Consider the following 19,041-nt stretch of genomic DNA (forward strand, 5'->3'; position numbering starts at 1 on the left):
ATAGATTAAAACTCCTATGTTGTGAGTTTGTGGTTTTATTTGCTGGGGGAAACATTTTATTGGGGTAGTACAGTAATATTTCTATTGCATATTAATGTCATGTTAACTCTGTTGTTTGAGTCATCGTGCTCAAGCTCTACCCACAGGTGAGACCAAATGGCCCAACATATAAGTTAGCTACAAGATAGTCCAATATGTGCAGTTATCGGAAAAAAGATGCACAGTTCACATTATCTAGAAACGTTGATCTATGCAAAATTTTTACTGGAACACATTTACAGTTGGCATTTTGTAACAGCTAATAATGTGGGCCGAGCTACACAAAAATAAAGTTAAGTGAGACTGGTGCTGATTCAGTTTCGGCAAATCTATAAAAGCCTTGGCTAATGTTACCACGATTGGTCCTATTTGTTGGGGTAGTAGTGTATTAGCAGATTAATTTTCAATCTATTTCAATGTCATGTTAACTTCCATGAGGTCTTCCACTCATTTTGTTTCAGGTATAAGTCACATTCAGGTATTTCCATGCAAAGGTAGATAGAGAAAGAAATAAAAATTGAATTTTTGAAGCAAATGCAAAAAACCACAAAATTACTTTTACATTGGCTATGGATAGAGTTCCCATGTACCTGTTGCTGTGGCCCTGGTCTCCCTCGCCTGGATCACCACCCTCTGTGGTGGGAGGGGCCCTGGTGCCGTGAGCGCGCTGTCTCCTCCTCTCGCCATTGCCGCCGCCACCACTCTCTCCCCTGGAACTCCTCTCGCCGTCCCGATTGGAGGAGCGACTCTCCTTGTGGCGCGACCGGCGCTCGCCCCGGCTTCCGCCACCTCCATTCACGGTGCCGTTCCCTTCCCGTGGCGCTTCCCCGTGCTGCGCGTGGTGGTGTCGGTGGTGGTGGTGCTCCTTCTCCCCTGCCACGGTGCCTCCTCCACCTTCATCCACGGAGCTCTGGTGGTGGTGGTTGTGCCTCCGCTGCCCTTCACGGCTGCGCGACCTGTCGCCCCTCCCTTCTTTGCTCCAGCTGCCGTTATGATCTTTCGAGCGGCTGTGGTGCACGTGGTGGTGCCCATCCTTGGAGGGTTCCCCGTTATCGTGTGCTTCATCTTTGACTCGGTCCCTGTGGCGGTGGTGCCTTCGGGGCTGTGGGTGCGGGTCATTTGCGCTCTCGGCCTCCTCGGCAGTGCGGGATTGATTGTGGTGATAGTGCTGGTGGTGATCGGTGCCCGCCAGTGCAGGCCCGTTGCGAGGCTCAACCACCAGCGGCCGATCCAGGTGGGTCATCATGTTGGGCTGGATGTGAAGCGCCGTAGAGACGCGCAGGCGGTCTTCAGGGTCCAGCTCATTATATAAGGCCTCACAGCTGGCACGGTTATGTTTCCTCAGCTCCTCCACCCGCTTGTCCCACACAGACATCATCCTCATGGACTTCTGCTGCTCCTTACTGCAAAGAGGGTTATGGAAACTCCATTTAAACTCACCTGGAAATGTGATTCTTAAAACCGTTTCCTCTGAGGTCTATGGTCTTTCTAACATCTTTAACTGTCAGGATTAAAAGCATCTAAGGGGCAGAGTGCAGCTCTTCCTCGTCTAGTAACTTGTTTGCTACAAACTCCTACATAAATCGCATCAAGCGCAATTATCAAATTAAACCAGCGGAGGGCCATACATAAAATTTGCCACATGAACTACGAATTCTAAAGGAGGAGGTAAGCGAAAGTGTAACAAGGCCATAATCTACATTTTTTAATGCAGAGAAAAAAATCATGTCAACCTGGGTTATTAAATATGTATGAGTACAATTTGAAAGGGGGTAATTCTCAGAAAAAATACTTTCTCAAATAAAATAATTGTCCTCTTTGCCACCTGTTGTGCTTTAATTACCAATAATTATATAATGATGAGAGAACTCAGTCTTCTTGTGACTAGTTCACTCTAGAACTGGCATCTATTTTCCATATTTTGAAAAGACTACTTTACACAAAAGGATAATTAGAAGGGACAGGACTCATCAATAGGAAGTTTGATTTACAGGCATCTAAAACATACATAGTAAGTAATTTATGACTTTATAGCAGTGCCACACATACAGTATATAAAACCTGCTGAATGATTTACAGTGTGATTACGGTGCAATGGAGCTCCCAACACAGAAAACCAGGCAGAACCTTGCCTCAGGACCCCGGTCACTGTGGGGAGAGCTTGTCTATGGATGTGCCGGGAGAGAAGCCAAGCATGGTCACGTACGTGGCCATGCTCTGACATGCTTTTTGGCGCCCTGTCAATGCCTGCACTGCAAATGGAATCTTGACAACCCCAAAAAATCTTGAAAATACACAAGAGATACATTTAGATAAAGTGAGAAATGACCGAGTGTGAGATTGACAAGATACGTGAACGTGAAATAAGTAACTATTTAGACAATAGCAGACTTTTGATTCTGAGAGCAGAAATTCTAGACATCTTTCCTTGTTCTAGGAATACCAATCTTTTGCACTGTTTTGTTTTGGTATCTATAAGTCAATTTATACCCCAATATTTATTTTTCGTGCTTGGATGTTGGCAGAAAATGTGTCTTTTTCTCAATGTATATATTTTTTCTTCTTATTTGACATGGATTTTTTTGCAGTGTGGGAATAATACAGAGCTCTGAAATGGCTGAACGCATGCAATTTTGATATGCTCTTTAAAAAATAATGGCTTCTCTGGCTTGCTCTTTGGAAATGTTCTCATTAAGTAATCTCTTACAGTGGTGCTCATTCCAAAAGAGTGTTTACTTTAAATTAGGATGATCAACTGGCTTTGTTTTTATTCCTCGCATACCCTACACCAGTAGTTCCCAAACATGGGTTTGGGCCTCCTTTTGATGGGGTGCCAAAATCAGTACTTACCTCGTTGTAGGCTTGTCGAGTCATAATTCATGCTTCACAAAATCATAAAAACAGGTAAATTGTTCTATTTCAAAGGGGCTTTTGCTTTTTCCTCATCATTCTGCGGCTATGCCTTTGACTAATACGTACCATAAAAATCTGTTTCACGATTCTATAAAGATAGTTAGCTAAAGGCAGGGATATACACCAGGCATATTTTTAAAGTATTTTGGTGTGCACAAACTATGGGATTTATAGTCAGGACGCGAGAACTGAAGATAATATAAAACCTACCTGATATTCTCTTTAAGAAGAATAGTCTGGGAGTCTAGTCTGGGACTGATCACAAGAGTCTCTGACCAGCAAATCAAACGAGTACACTCTGAATGACCTTTAAGACAAGAGATGTCTTTTCATCTTGTCTTGTCGTGACAAGATGATTGTCTCAAGACTTTGAAAAGATTTTCGAAAATCCTAGCGAAAGACCTTAGGCGCACACAGTGTGTAACTCTCATGCTGAGGGACAGCTTTTTGTAGATGACCGTCTTCACTCTATAATTACTTGTTTTTTTACTGCAACGTCGGCACGACGTGCTGTGCATTGTCATTTCATTTACTTTATTTGATTTGCTTTGAAAATAAAGAAACTCCCCCTAAGAGCTTGATGGAAATGAGCCACTGGGGTCACCAGATGAGCTGAACACTCCACAGCATGCTCAGTGCGATAAAAAAATGAGAACGGGTTTGTTTGGTAATGATTTCTCGACGCATTTTTTTGATCGTCCATATTGCGACAATGTAAATGATGGAGAACCATGATCACATATGTTTGGTTTTTTTTGTTGTTGTTTTTTTTGTTTTTACACACATGTAGCAATCGCCATCGCCTTGCGAGCAGGCAGTTTGGTTTACCTCAGGAAGTGATGGACTGGGGTGCAGACATAACTCCTACAGACACATAAAGGGAGCAACGTTGAAACAAACAGAGGGGAGAGACAAAGCAGAAACTTCAAAGTGACAGTTAAGGTAGACAGTTAGATGGACGGAAAGCACAGCGATTGGGAGGTAAAACACTTGAGGAGACAAGACATTGGGACGAAGACAGGGCGACTCAAGACAACAGATACACACACAAAAAACACAAACAAAGAGGAACTAAATCTGCTGAGAGTGTAAAAGAAAATAGGCAGGGGTCGAAGGAGAGACAGATGTTTATACATATAGCACCAGCATATGGCTGGCATTAGGCAGCAGATGCTGGTATGGTCTACGTCGACAAACTGTAAAGATAAGACTGGATGTACAACAATCTATCAAACTGCTGAGTCACTCGGTGTCTGCTGTAGTCCCTGTCGAGCCGGGTTGTCCGAGAGCAGAATCTCTCGTCCTCTGTCCTTTGCCTGCACAGCGTTAGCCCTTTTTCTATACCTGACGGTACAGAAAACACGCATTCTATCATTTCAAAGTAAATAGGGGGGATAGTCTTGTCTCGCCGGCTAGTTTGATTTGCTGAAGCTACTTTGTGTCACTCCACACATCATTGGTGCTTATCTAGTGATTCACCAGATAACCAGACCAATCAGAATCCTCTAGGGGAAGCAGGAGCGGTGTTGTTGCATCTCATTGGTCACGGTTACCATGGTCGGCATGTCGCATGTATAAGTTACATTACATGATTATTTGCTTTGCGGAATTCTATAAAGTTTGCAATGTGAAATTGCCTACGGATCTAATGCAATAAATTGTTTTAGCAAACGTATAACATGGAGTGGCATAGTTTGAGTGTATACAGATACTAATAGATGTGAACATGGTGAGAAAGCTTGTTTGTCAACGCAGTGTCCTGCTTTGGGTAATTAAAAAGTCTGGTCACCCAAGTGGAAATAGAAGCACAGCACACAGGCGATAGAAACACTGGTACAAAAATGTCCCCTGAATCAGCTGAGGGGGTGAATTAAAAAACAACAACTTGCACTTAAAGCGGAGAGTTCAGTAGCGATAATGAGGCTGGTCAATCACAATACCGATAACAACAACCACAATCTTCACAACACAACACAACAACAACAACAACAACAACAGCAATATAACATAGCGATGGACGTCACTGAAACAAGCAAGCGGAGCCCTCTTAAAGCCCATTTTACATGAAGCGTGATATTGCTGTTTGATTTAATCATACACACGATGAAATAATTTAACGCAAAACTACACAACCACTGCAAAAAGGCTGCTTTGATTTTTTTCACATTAAGGTTGATTTCCTCCTACATTTTTAATGTGAAAATGGGTTCAACCCATTCTGCCCTTTGACTATAATCTTAAGGAAAACATGGCCTAAAATCACATGGGGTGTAAAGATGCTACTGTATGTTGTTATGAAATAATGGATGATCTATCTTTGCAGGGTAAAGATAGATCATCAGAAAGAATTGGCTAAAGATTCTTAAATTTGTGTCACAAAAGGTTCTAATCATTTTTGCCACTCCCTCGAGTTTTTCCGCATTTCGCCAGCGTTTCCACATGAAGTGACTGCTGTAAAATGAACTTCAGATATGGGGGGAGAAAAGGCCAAGATTAGATGGTAGTGAGGCTGAGAAACAAGGAGGATGTAGAAGATAGGAAAGGAGGGAGGGGGGGGGGGGTGTTGACAAGGGCTCAAACAGTTGAAGTCGTAACAGAAAGGTCAGAACTCACAGTGAGTTAACGCTGCAGACTGATGAGCTGCTAGATAGCGCACCTCGACTGCGCGTTACAAAACTGCACATGCAAAAAACAAAAAACAAAAAAACACGGGGGGAGAGAAGGGAGGGAGGGAGAGAGCAAACAGGACGAGGTCAGACTCTGTGAGACAGCCAGAGACATCACAATCATGTTCCCCTTGACTGTCTGTTTGTCTGTCCTTCAGGCAATATGGAAAGGTTTGTTAGAACATTTGGCTGTATGCGTTCCTTGACGCGTACCAACACTCACTTTTACCAGAAGCTTCTGTGGTCGCTTTCACTGAAGTCTCAAAAACATTCTTACGAAATACCAAACAGGTCAAAATTTCCATCGAGAAGTACAGTTGGAAAAATGTTATGAAGCAAATGAACCTTTCGAGTGTGAAAGAGGATCCTACCTAAAAGTTTAGGCATTCACAGCAGTAAGAAAGGATGCAAGTGGTCCAAATTATCACCCTTGGTAATGGAAAACTATCGGATCCAAATCTTGGTATGTTGTTGACACTACAAACAAGGCTATCCAGCTAGCTTTCCCTAGCTGGCTGGATGAAACAACTAGCAGTTTCTTATTGTCAAAATACTTCCTTTACCGATAATAAATAGCCTACACTGAAACAAAGAGGCCTCAAAATAGTGTACGCAATGGATGTAGGCTTTGGCCAGTGCAAAATTCGGAATAATAACTTAATAACAGACTGTCAGAATTCTAGCTGCCAACAGGAAGTGGTTGTTGGCATGAATTAATATTATTATAGCATTTTTTAAATGTACTGTATATATTTTGGAATATATTTGACTCAATACTCACGTCATGACTCTGGTGTCAGTGATTGGCAGTATAAAACTCGTTTCAACTAAGGAATATACAGTCAAATGTTGTACAAAGCATTCATATCGCTTTAAGCTTCCCATTACGTGACACTTTAATGGGGCGTGGCAGTTAAAAGGGATACCAAGATAGCAAGACCAATACCACAGACCAAAATTGCAACGTGAGCAGCAAGATCCAAAAGTGAATCTTCGAAGGCTTTTGACCACCACAACTAGAAGTAGGCAGCAGGCACACATGGCTTTCACTGGAACCTACATGGTTGTTGATATGTGGTGGGCAAAAGTTCTCACAGAACATTGTCACACTAAAGCATAGCGGCAAATTCCAGGTCCAGAAAATAAAAATTCTCCCTGGTATGTAAAGTCAACTGGAATTTGATCATTAACACGACCGAGAAGGAAAACTGGAGTGTTTTTCCGCATCAAAAACCAATGATTTTCTGAACCTGGAATTGTCCTCCAGTGCAATAAAGTCAATGGATAACAAACTATCTTGGTGTCACAGCAACAAAATGGTGCTAAAACAGTGCATTAACATACATATTCAACTAAGACAGCAGCGCAAGAGAAACCCACAATGCTTTACAATTCACAATGGACACAAGTAAAAAGTTAAGTCTGTCAAGGGATGCAGTGGCACGAAGAAGCATACTGTGCTTTGTTCTTCCTGGTCTGGCTGACTTCCAAATAAATGAAGAAGAAAGAACTGTGGCGGTGGAGTAAAAAAAATAAAAAAAAAGATCTTTACTCAGCCAGAGTTCAGAGTGCATAATGCTATGGATTAACATCTGTTATCGTTATCGCATTCACTGTACTACACCCTAGGGCCTTGTGTAAAAAAAAAACAACACAAAACTCAATAAAGCTTTTGACAAAGCACGGCAGAAACCCTGGGAGAAAAGATGTTACAGAACACACAAACGGGGTTGGATTAAGAACATATGCAGGGGTGGGGGGACAAAACAAACAGGAAACTGCCTCCGCAAGATTGAGACACACGAGAATTAGATAGAGGCTTTCTGGGGAGAGAGAGGAGCCGGGTTCAGGTGAGCACTTGCCACTCACGCTGTGATGGAAATGTTGGTAGCAGACATGGGGCTGACCTCCTTCACCTCCTTGGCCTTCTGCAGTGCCAGCTTCTTACTGATGGCCTCCTCCTGCTCTTCCTCGTCCTATGGAAGAGCAGGAAAATATCGGTCAATTTGTATTGATGAAACAAGCCAAAAGTCCAGCGGTAAATATACAATTACAACTTACAACTACTCAATTGCAATTTACAACCATTCATGTTACGTCCCCTTATGAGGATTTTCCTTAGTCTGTAATTCAAACTCACACTAGGGTCATAAAGTTCGGACTAAAGTTTACATTTTGAAGGAAATTTATTGTAGAAATTTAAAAATAAATATCAACATTCACATGAGACCTGATGGGACTTGAATACTTGAAATCCTTTTTACTTCTTTCTTTTATTTGGTTGATCTGGACTCTCTGGACTCTATCTGGAGCTTTTATGAGCCCCGCTAATTAGTTTCCTTGTGAATGTGTTTCTGACAGGCAAACATTGGGTGAGGCGAGGCCACAGCATCACCCCAAGGGCACCAGCAAAGACGTAGTTACATAAAGAGAAGTCTGCTCACTCTGGCGTCATCTTGGTAACCCTCCAGGCTGTAAGTGTGTAAGACCTAAGACCAAACTATGATATCTTTGAAAAGGGAATCGTTTATACTTTGTTGTCCATATTGCAGCTTAGACGTCATATTTAAATGCACAAATGAATGGTAAACAATGATAAATGTTGTTCGCTACTACGCAGGCACCATCCAGCACTGCATGAGAGAAACATATAACAACATTCAAGAAAAGTTTGAGTCTCAAAGTGTGATTGGTGGATTCTCTTTACAATATTAGCAAAAAGATGTGCCGATTGGCTGGTTTTCGCTGATGCTGATGTTATGGCACCACCATATTTTCCCTCGCATAATCGGAAGAGGGGCATGCATTTGCTTGTTAAAAACATAGAGATTTAAACATAGACATTAAAACCAATCCTTTGACATCAAGGAAAGTTTATTATAGAGTAATCGGATTTCATTCTCCACTCCCAGTCCACTGGTCCAGCCAACACCTTTGGGTTAAAAATACGTCTAAAGGTCAAGGCTTAATCTTGACAATATTTGCTTAAGTTTAAAAGACGTTTAAAAGACGTCTATGCCATACAACAACTATATTTCACTGTTTTTAAGGTGTTGGTGGTTCCAGCAATGATTAACTAGAATAAGATTGGAGCTAAATGGTATTTACTCTTACGGAGAAGGAACAACCCCAAGAAATACTGTACCTTGGTGAGCTCCTGTGCGTTCGCCAGGTTATCAACAGCAATGGCCAAGAAAACATTCAGGAGTGTGTCTGGTTCATTTGCAAGTTCAGGAAATAAAAAAAATTGACTAATAGATGAATATGCAAACAGTAGTTCGCTTAGGGGCACTAAGAGCATTTTTATTTCATCTACACTAGGTAGATGAATACATCAGTTCTGAGCAACGTAAGAGAGGATACAGTTTCCAAACAGAGTGAGAACGATGAAATAAATTGAGGAGAACATTCCACCGTGGACGCCCCCCTGCGATTCAATCCCATGGTACATCACAGCATTCCAGTCCTCCCCAGTTAGAATCTGCCAGAAAGAAACAAAATCGAAGTTCTACTGAGTGATGCGGTGGTACAGTAGATTTAGGCTCTGGCACAATGTTCTATTGTGGTGTCTGGACACATCGCTGGTCCTTCACCTGGAAAACCGTAAGGATTGCCGCTGGGAACGTGTCAAAGTTTGTGGTCGGCGTTTCATCTTCGAAATTGAACCTGGACGGGTAACAAGACAAAGCAAAACAATATTTGTGAGATTAAATTACCTTCCCAAGGCCACAAATCACTTGAGTCTCCAAGGGGGAAACAAGGGGAGAACGGCATCATTCTTGCCATTTGGGCTAATACAGACAGCATGACCTCATGGTTCATCTCTGACTTGTTAAAGGAAAACGTCAGTGTGTTTTAACATCATCCTTACTTTTAGATCATCGGCAGTCGAGCCAAGTGATCAGAATGGCATCAGAATGTTTCAAAATGATCAAGTGTTGCTGTGCACAAAGCTGCAATATGTAATATTGATTGCCCCACTGCAATATATGCAGTGGGGCAATCGCAGTTGAAGAGTGTGGTCACTATACGGTTGACTTCCAATGATAGAAAAACAAGGTTTAGGCTAAGAAATTGTGAAATTTTCCTTTAACCGCCCCCCAAGCAGTGAGATGCGCTATAATGCTGACATCTTGCACTTGTCCTCTCTGTCTCCTGGGACATAATTACATCAGACCTCAGAATGCAGTCTTTTGGAATGAGATTGCAATGGAGTTAAAAAAAAACAAAAAAAACTTGGTAATAACTCATTACTCATCTCATGAGGTAGATGGAACTGTACAGTAGATTCTATTGTTATTTGTTAACAATTTAGTTAATTTATTTTTAATATTGTAGTATTCTGTTTTATATCGTTTCAATCCTTGATTCTGGAATTATGCGTTTATTTTTGTTTTACAATCCCATTATCCCTATTTTATTGTCTTAGTCAGTCAATAACAAGCATATAATATTGTGGTGTGTGGGTGGTGTGGTTTAAGCAGCCACACCTGTCTTGGGTGGTCTGTACGCCTGTTGCTTGCCAGAGAAATCAACAAGCAACAAGTAAATCATCCATTACCACACACACACGGAGAGAGCCTCTGTCATGACATGTGTCCATCTGCTCCTGGGTTGCTACATCTTGCCCACTCCCTACAACAAACTGACTATCGTCTCAGGAGTATGGATATTATGTGCTTCAAATGGATTTCTGGTGGCGCTGGAAGCATTGAATGAATCAGAAAACGTTAAGGAGAGAGCCAAACTGTTCGTGACAGTTGCAAACATTCCATAACAAAAACACATAGTGAAATACAAAATAATAACAGACACATCTGCTCACTTTAACCAATTTTGTTATATCTTTAAGACAAAAACAATATAGATTTTAGGACTTTGTGGTTTTCCTTGTCCGTCTGCTACTTTATTTTTTTATTTGTTTTTATTTTCTATTATTATGATTACAATTATTAGTATTATTATTTTATTTGTGTTATTATTTCTGACTGTAATAGAAATATGAGCTATAGAAATGATCAAATCAACCGTGTCAGAATATATCTTTTTAAAACAGTAATAAAGGGTACTGACTGTCCACCAAATAGCTGCATGCCCAACAGGGCAAACACCACTATGAAGAGGAAGAGGAGGAAGAGCAGGCTGATGATGGACTTCATAGAGTTCAGCAAGGACACCACCAGGTTCCTCAGGGAGTTCCAGTATCTATCACATACACACACACACACACACACAACACACACACACACACACACACACACACACACACACACACACACACACACACACACACACACACACACACACACTATTGTTATTACACACTTTGCAAAAAAAAATATGCGTCACTTCATAGGTTGTTGTGTTTCACATTTGCATAATTTTCAGACCATTCTGATTCCAAAAAAATGTGTTGAGCTCTAATGTGACTATTGTTAAGATAAAATAATGGCATACTATTTTTGGACAGTGGCAAATTACCCCTGAAAGGTTATTAATAGGGGTCCGTCTCATAGGAAATTGTGTGTTAATTATAGTCCTGAAAGTTTGAAAAGTTGATGAAATGTATAAAGTTTAATCCGTTTGAATGGAACCATGTTTTTGGGAACTTCCACACGACAGGACTACAGCTAGGAGACAGCCACGTTCTAACTTTTAGGATAAAGTAATAACACACAACAAGTGTATTGGCCTGTATTAGTAATTCTGCGTGTCACCAGGACTCGTCACTCGGTCATTACGTCATTCAATGCTGCGTTCATTGGAAACTCAGACAACATTACTTGTTTTAGACATTATGCTGAGGTAAAGAGGAGCAACGGTACAAACTGATCATTCGCTTCATTGAAACTCGAAAATTTGTAATTGGTGTCAATAATGGACAATAATGGATATGGGGTCAATATTGCTGCCTGCAGCTATATTTATTATTATTATTATTATTATTATTATTATTATTATTATTATTATTATTATTATTATTATTATTATTATGCATATAGTATGTGATTTTTGCATTTGCATTGAGTCATTGTAGGTGAGATTTGACATGCAAAAATGTGGTTGTAAACAATAGCAAAAACTGTGTTGGCCACGTTGATTCGTAAACGGAAGATCTGTTCAATCCAAAATGAAGGAAGCTACTGTATCCTGTAGTTTCTTGATGAATTTGATGTGTTGATGAAGAAGGAGAGACCGCTCATGCTGACTTGAGTAAAAAAATATATTTATTACAAAAGAACAGCATCAGACTGGACTTGCCTAGGATGCCCAGGAGAGAACCAAGCCGGATGGATTCTCTGTCGAATGAAACTCTGGCAGGTGTTTTAATGCAAAGCCAGAGAGAACGTTGAACCTCTGATTCCCCTGCATAGGTCACCGTTCACGTTTTCAACTCCCTTATCACCAGGACCCCTGACAATGTGTTTGGTTGGCGAGCTAGCTATCTAACTTGCTATCCAGCTGAAATGCATTGGAAGTGAGGTTTCCTAGAATCTCACTCTGAGAATTTCTGGTGTGACCGGGGCCAAGAAGCTTCTATGACTTAAGTGTTACTTGAATACACAGACTACTCACTTGGTGACTTTGAAGATTCGGAGGAGTCGCAGGGCCCTCAGGACACTAATCCCAAACGAAGCTCCAGGTTTGATAGCGTCCCAGATCACCTCAAAAATACTGCCTATGATCACCTGCAAGTACAGACATCTCAGTTCAGGGTCCCGTCTCAGTATCTCAAAGGACAGCTTTATGTTCAGATTTTAAATGAGGAAGAACAGGCTAATCTCTACAGCAACAAAATTCACCTGACATGTTCGTAGACTCACCCCAAAGTCAAAACAGTTGAACGAGGAATGAAAGTAACTCCTCGGTCCGAGGCCGTACATTTTCATGGACATCTCGGTCAGAAACAGGCCCAGGAAGACAAACTCCGCCAGGTCTGGGTACAAACACACAGACACAGATCAATACCGCTATGTCAACAGAAACTTCCCTGCAGATTTCACACAGTTTAACCAAGTTGGGTAAATAGACATAGATGTCGTCCATTGTCTGAGGAAACAATGAGCACTTTCCCATGACGACACTTGAAAAATGGTTGTGCATGTGTGTGTACGTGCATGTGTTTTCGCATAGCTTCATAAAAGTAAATGTGTGTAATTCTGAAGGGGTTGTTATGGGGCAAAGGAGAATGTCAATTCTCTATACAATCTATATTTCCACTCATCCAACTATTCACACCTGCTCACAATTTAGTTCACACCCACAGGTGTGCAAACAGCTGTCACATAACAGGGAAAACACCACCTTATCGCCCATGTATATTTCACGACAATGTACAGTATATATGTGTGTATTTGTGTATCATACACTGCAAGAAAAATTCTGAACATTTAAAATCAAATACCTTCAACATTTTTTCTCCCTTTTGAGACAAACTGATTGGCCTAGAATTGCGTGTATATGATTATTCAGCTATCTTTAAGAAACTATGACTATAGTCAAGGCCAGCAGTGGCCGGAGCTTCGGCAGAAGTGGGCTCAGCCCACCCAATGTGAGTCGTCCCCACCCAATCAAAAGTTAGGAAAGTGATCCAAGTTTGTATCAGTTCAAACTCGGAAAACTGTAATTCATGTCGGGAGTCCCCAGGTCTGTTATCTTGGTAAACTGCAACCCCCACTCGCCAACATGTGAATAGGCCAATCAACATTTCTGACTGCCCCCCTGATCAAAGCACTCTAGAACCAGGCCTTTCTACAACTATTTGAGATAGAAGAAATAGTCAGTTCTATTGACTTAATTGAGAGAAATAAGCAACAACATTGGAGAAAAACGCAGACGTCTTTCCTTAGTTTACGAAATGTTGTCAAGTAAATTTTCTTTTATACAGTTTATTTAGATTAGATCGATGCAGTGTAATACACTTACAGAGTGCGTAAGTGAGCCTTTCTGGCTGGTCGTAGTGCACGATGGCCACGCACAGCGTGTTGAGGCCCACAAGGCACAGAACGGTCCAGTAGAAGCTCTGCGCCTTCACCAGGCGGCGGATGGTGAAGCGGAGCCGTTTCTCTTTCCGTCGGAAGTAGGAGGAGCTGTCGTTCTTGGCGCTCTTGACGCTGGTCCGCGCGAAGGGCGACCCTGGGGGGGCAGTTATGGGGAAAGGGGAAAAAAAGGGAAAAGCAAAACACAAAAACAACTGGCGATAAAGTTACAGAGCTCCAGACTGGGGTTTGATTTCAGTGTATTAGAAAGCGACATACAAGCCACCTGCACATGACCAGCATAGAGTAGAGTTGCATGAGGTGACAGAGCTTTGAACCCCAAGTCATCTGAAACATGTTCTTTCTCAAAATAAATTAAAAGTTTCAAAATGCCTACACATAGCCTTTTGGTGTTGCGATGTAAAGTTCAAGGAACTCCAAAATATAGAGCATTAGCCAATCCAGTTATTTCTAATTAGCTCAGAACAGAATTTGCATTCCAGCTAGTGTTCTTATTCTATGCTATCCAATGGAAGTAACAGATCAGATTGATATTGGGTGGTGTAATTTGAGCAGCCATACCTGTCTTGGGTCTAGGTATCAGTGTCTCTGTAAGCCTGTTGCTCGTCAAAGTAATCAACGAGCAACAGGTAAAAGCCCCATCCCCACACACACACACAGGAGAGGAGCCCTTGTCATGAAATATCTTTCCATCTACTCCGGGCTTGTTCTACCTTGCCTACTCGATACAATAAACTGGTATATTTCTACCCCATCGTCTGTGTCTCTGTGCCAAGGGGGCACTGAAAACGCCACTCAGGTGGCGTGTGGCAGACTGAACTTCTACACCTATGCTACTGTAACAGCAATCCAAAATGAGTGCGTTGACATGCAAAGCATTTCCTGAATGATGTATTCTATGTGACAGTGTAATGAGTGATAAGCCCCTTGGATGTAGGATGAATGGAGCAAATGCGATATAATTAACCCAGACTGATGAGCTTCATCTGTATCAGTGCTCACAATAAGCCTTCAACACCACTAGAGCACCACGCAGTCTCTCTCTCTCTCTCTCTCTCTCTCTCTCTCTCTCTCTCTCTCTGTCTCTCTCTCTCTGCCTCTTCGAGAACTATATTAAACTTTCTGTAACTTAAATTAAGCCTACATGTCAAGTGGAAGAAGACTAAAAAAGGAATGGAGAAAAATTGCTCAATTAGCATGTCATTACCTCTACAGGAAGACTCTCGGATTCATTTCCCAGTCTATTTTAATCAACTCATCAGACCAACCAGAGGGCCCATGCAATCAATCTACAGCTCACTAGCTATCTCTATCTTTATCCTCCTTTCTGTCTTGTCTATCTAGTACCTAGTCACCCTTTTCTCTGCTTCACCTGGCCCCTGTACTACAGTATCTCTATTTTTTGATAGACTCTATTACCCATTCTATTCTCTTCATGAGATGTACAGGCTTTGACAGCCTGCAGTGTACACCGTCTAACGTTGTGTGAAAAATAACCAGAGATAGGGTTGAGGTTTGGGGTGGTGGTTTATCCAATGCTAATGTTTGGTTTTGTTTAGTTTCTCATACAGTAGAACCTTATTTATCTGAGCCCAATGACAATGATGATCAGTTTGATTGAATGTGTGGTTGATGGAAACCCAAATTAGTATACATGAAAACTAATTGAAGCAAACCTCTCCCAGAAACAAATGGAATATTATCTGTTATTTACACTTATTATGATCCAAACATAAGATGAAAACATGATCTCGATATTGCTGTCATAAAGAAGCATCAGATTATCTGAACAGCCCGAGCCATCTCTAGTTGTAACCTTAACTGTCGCCCATCTGCAAGTGTAACATTAATGAGGAGCCATAAAGTTTTCATTTAGGGTTATTACTTTGGAGATTGCATTTGTCTTACTTTCCAGTCACCGTATGTGTTGATTAGCCATTCCCAAAGCAGTCAATTAGGTGGACTCCGTCTTCACCAGATTCAGCTGCATCTCCAAAGTTATGGTCACCCCACTTCCTGTGTGTAACTTTCAGTTGGTCTCCCTCTCTGTTCCTATCATATCATCCTCCTGCCAGTCAGTGTCCTGTTACCAAAATACTCTCTGATCTACCTCTCTCCTCCGCTATTCTCCTCTCGCCCCCATCGGCCAAGCACTTCTCTCACCTTCCCATCGACGAACACTCCTTTACTCTGTCTCTCTCCGTCCAATGTCCACAATTTCTTCTCTCTTCTCAACCCGCCTAACACTCCTACACCCTCTTCCCTCTCAACTTATTAAAGTGACATCATTTACTCAGGGAGTTAATGACATCAGATGCTCTTTCCTTCATGCTATCCCCCCATCCACCATATCCCCCCACCTTATCTCTGGAATTTCATGTATCTCCCCTTCCCCCTTAAGAGATACTAACACAGCCAAAGTAAAACCCTGGTTATACCTTCCCGTGGGTGGAGTGCAGGGTTGCGCACCGCCCGTGCAGGGCGTTTATAGCTGGCACATTGTCTGTTGCAGTATTCTCAGAAACCACGGGTGGCAGTAGAGAGAAAGTACTGCGTAACGCAGGAAGTGGTACACGAAGAAGAGCTCTAGACAGTAGCGATGGGAGGTTGGACCCTTTTACTGACTGAAGTTTGTATGAGTCACTCACTCAAGAGAGTCAGGTTTTCGAGTCACTCGAGTCACCAAGTAAGTCAACCAGAGCCAGAGCTGCTCAACTGGAATTTCAGCCAAGTATCAAGTCATCCAGTCACTCACACGCACCCACTGAACAAACCAGTTCCAACCATTCCCAGTCCCCATTGATTCACTCCATCAGGCCACCGATTTGCTACAGGAAAATGATCCATATCATTGTGATAAAAGACAAAAAGACCAAGAGTTCCCAAAGGCAAAACGTTTATATTTAAATTTGTTTTAATTAAAATTTTATTACATTTTATTACTTTTTATGATCAATCAGAATCCAGTAATAGTAAACTACTAAAATGGGCCAAATTAAAATTCATGGATGGTTACTGTCACTGCAGCAGGGAAGTTGTTGGATATGGAGCGAGTCAGACCATCAGCTCCGGGCTGGGAGAGCTGTACTGAGTTGAAACAAGCACCAAAGCGGTTTCTTTTCTCACAGGGCTAGGTTAATACAGTAATTAACTTGATACATTTCTACAAATAGAGTTAATATTAGAGTTGCACAATAGTGTTAGTGACACGTGGTCTAGCTGGTAGCAGGAAGAAGGGGCGACAACTCGTCACTCCTGAGTCAGAAAAAACAGTCGTTCGTTTTGAATGATTCATTCAAACGCGCACATCACTACTATACAGTACGCAAACATGGCTTCACACACAGCATCGGAGCTTGTGCCGAGGAGGAATCGCTGTTTATGGTGGTTGAAACGACAAAAGCGTGGAAAAGGAGAAAAGGAGCTGGTCTGTCCACCCCTTCCATTCAAAGGGGGGGGGGGGAATTGAAGTTACGTATGTCCTGCCCAGAATTTTATTACAAAGGAACTTACTGAAGCGTTCCGTTCCAGAACAGTCCGTTCAAGAGTCATAAAGTCTGTAATTATTCTCCCTTGTTGCAAGACTCTCTAAAAATAAACTGTACATAAATACCAATAAAAACATTACCTTTTATTTGTAAACTGAACTTTACAACGACCCTGTTAATTTACAATAAAATCACCAAACTTGAGTGAGCTGTTTGGGTAAGCTATTTTGTCTCTGCTTCATAAAGTAATTGATAGATTTGAATTTCACATCTGACTTGTGCTGCGGATCAATATATACAGTATATATATAGATATATCAATAAACATATCAGAAATAAAACAGCAAAATGCCGCCCTCCCATCGCTTCCAATGCATTTCCACAAAATCTCGGCGTGACCTCAAGCCGCAACGTCGCACAAGTCCCCACGCGCCATGTCACCAGCCCCTGGTGACGTCATTTGCGTCACACGCTCCCTCGCGCTTGGGGCAGGTATAAACCCGGCTTAAGCCACCACTTGCCCCCTTGATCCTATCCCATCCCCTCTTCTTCAAACAATCTGTGCTAACATTCTGCCCTTCCTCACTTCACTTTAGCCCCTTTCCCACTTGCACTGGAGCCAGTCTCGATGTTCCGTAAAAGCTAGTGTCATTACCGGGAAAATGGGGGTACGGCTGTGAATGGAAGTGTGTGGGATTGGAAGCAGTAACATTGCCGGAAAGCATGTAAAGTAGTAGGGGAGCCAAATTAATGAAGCACAAATACTGGGTTCTTTACAAATATTTATTTTGTACAAATATTTCAAATGTTATTCGTTTTGGGAAGAAAGAAAAACATTTTGGAAAATAGGCGAGTTCGATCCGAACCGTAGCGCTTGGCTGCGAAGACAAGAAACTAAAACACGTCCAGTTTCTACGGAGACAGGTCTTTATATTGTTAAAGGGTCAAAACCGCTTCGCTTGCTGCTGGCTGCATCTCTGCGCAGAGCCGGACAGAGAACGAGTGCACAGAGAGAGGTAGAGTGGCTGGAGAACGTTCCTTCTCCAGAGGCAGAGTGGAGGACAGTTTGAAAATTATAACACTAATTTAATAACATTGGGTTAGGGTTATTGCGTCCGGGGACGGGGGCTCTGTCCCGGCTCCATCAGCGGAGGGAAGAGTCCGTCCAGGAGGAGCGGGGAGACGGGAAGCTAGGCGATGGTCTCTGAGTCTACGTCCGTCGCCGACAGATTGTCCAAGCGATCGCATCAACACTGCACATAACGTACTTACCCTAACTAATTTGTACTGTATCTGTAACATCTCTCATCTATGTGGGACTCTGGTACATACATACTGGTACATACTCTGGTACCTTTTACTCTTTGGCGTACATTTTTCTTGCGCACTGGTACTTTGCGAGCCCTGGCTCGTGGTGCAATGACATCATTGACCATATGGACATATGGGATAGATAGTGGGCATCTGTGTTTGCAATTTCTATTTAGCATCTTTTAATGCCAACATGCCACACACCCCAACATGTGAATAAGGGGAGTACCGGGACTTGTTTTTTTCCACTTCAAGCGTTGCTCAGAACAGTATCCTGGACCTGGCTCTCCTTGCTGCAATGGAGGCCCTCCACAATGCTAGTGTGCTAGTCTCATAAGTACAGCACTTATTCTCCTTGACTTGTCTGCTGCATTTGACATTTAACCACCAAATCCTCCTCTGCTCATTCTCTAAACTTGGCATTTCAGGATCTGGACCCTACTGGTTTGCATTCCTACTTGTCTAAATGATAGTACCAGGTCATGTGTCATGTAACCCGTCATCCAAGTTCTGTCTAGGCCACGCACTCTACACACGGGTGTCTCTCAGGGATCAGTCTTGGGGCCTTTGCTATTCTCCCTCTACACTAGATCCCTAAGCTCTGTGATCTCCCATGGCTCCTTC

General features: G+C 42.2%; 1 protein-coding gene across 1 annotated transcript in view; it reads right to left on the reverse strand.

The window, feature by feature from the left end:
* The window catches only part of cacna1ba (calcium channel, voltage-dependent, N type, alpha 1B subunit, a), a gene marked incomplete at both ends in the record, with an annotated part of 136,297 nt that overhangs the window by 51,607 nt on the left and 65,649 nt on the right, over positions 1-19,041 (reverse strand). The window contains 11 exon segments of the mRNA XM_080004319.1: positions 630-1,442; positions 3,781-3,816; positions 5,566-5,628; positions 7,488-7,594; positions 8,764-8,831; positions 8,982-9,099; positions 9,212-9,284; positions 10,692-10,823; positions 12,195-12,307; positions 12,443-12,555; positions 13,545-13,763. Coding sequence (XP_079860445.1) covers positions 630-1,442; positions 3,781-3,816; positions 5,566-5,628; positions 7,488-7,594; positions 8,764-8,831; positions 8,982-9,099; positions 9,212-9,284; positions 10,692-10,823; positions 12,195-12,307; positions 12,443-12,555; positions 13,545-13,763 — 1,855 coding nt within the window.

The sequence above is a fragment of the Zeus faber genome (genome assembly GCF_960531495.2).
Source record: "Zeus faber genome assembly, chromosome: 7".
Lineage (NCBI taxonomy): Eukaryota > Metazoa > Chordata > Actinopteri > Zeiformes > Zeidae > Zeus > Zeus faber.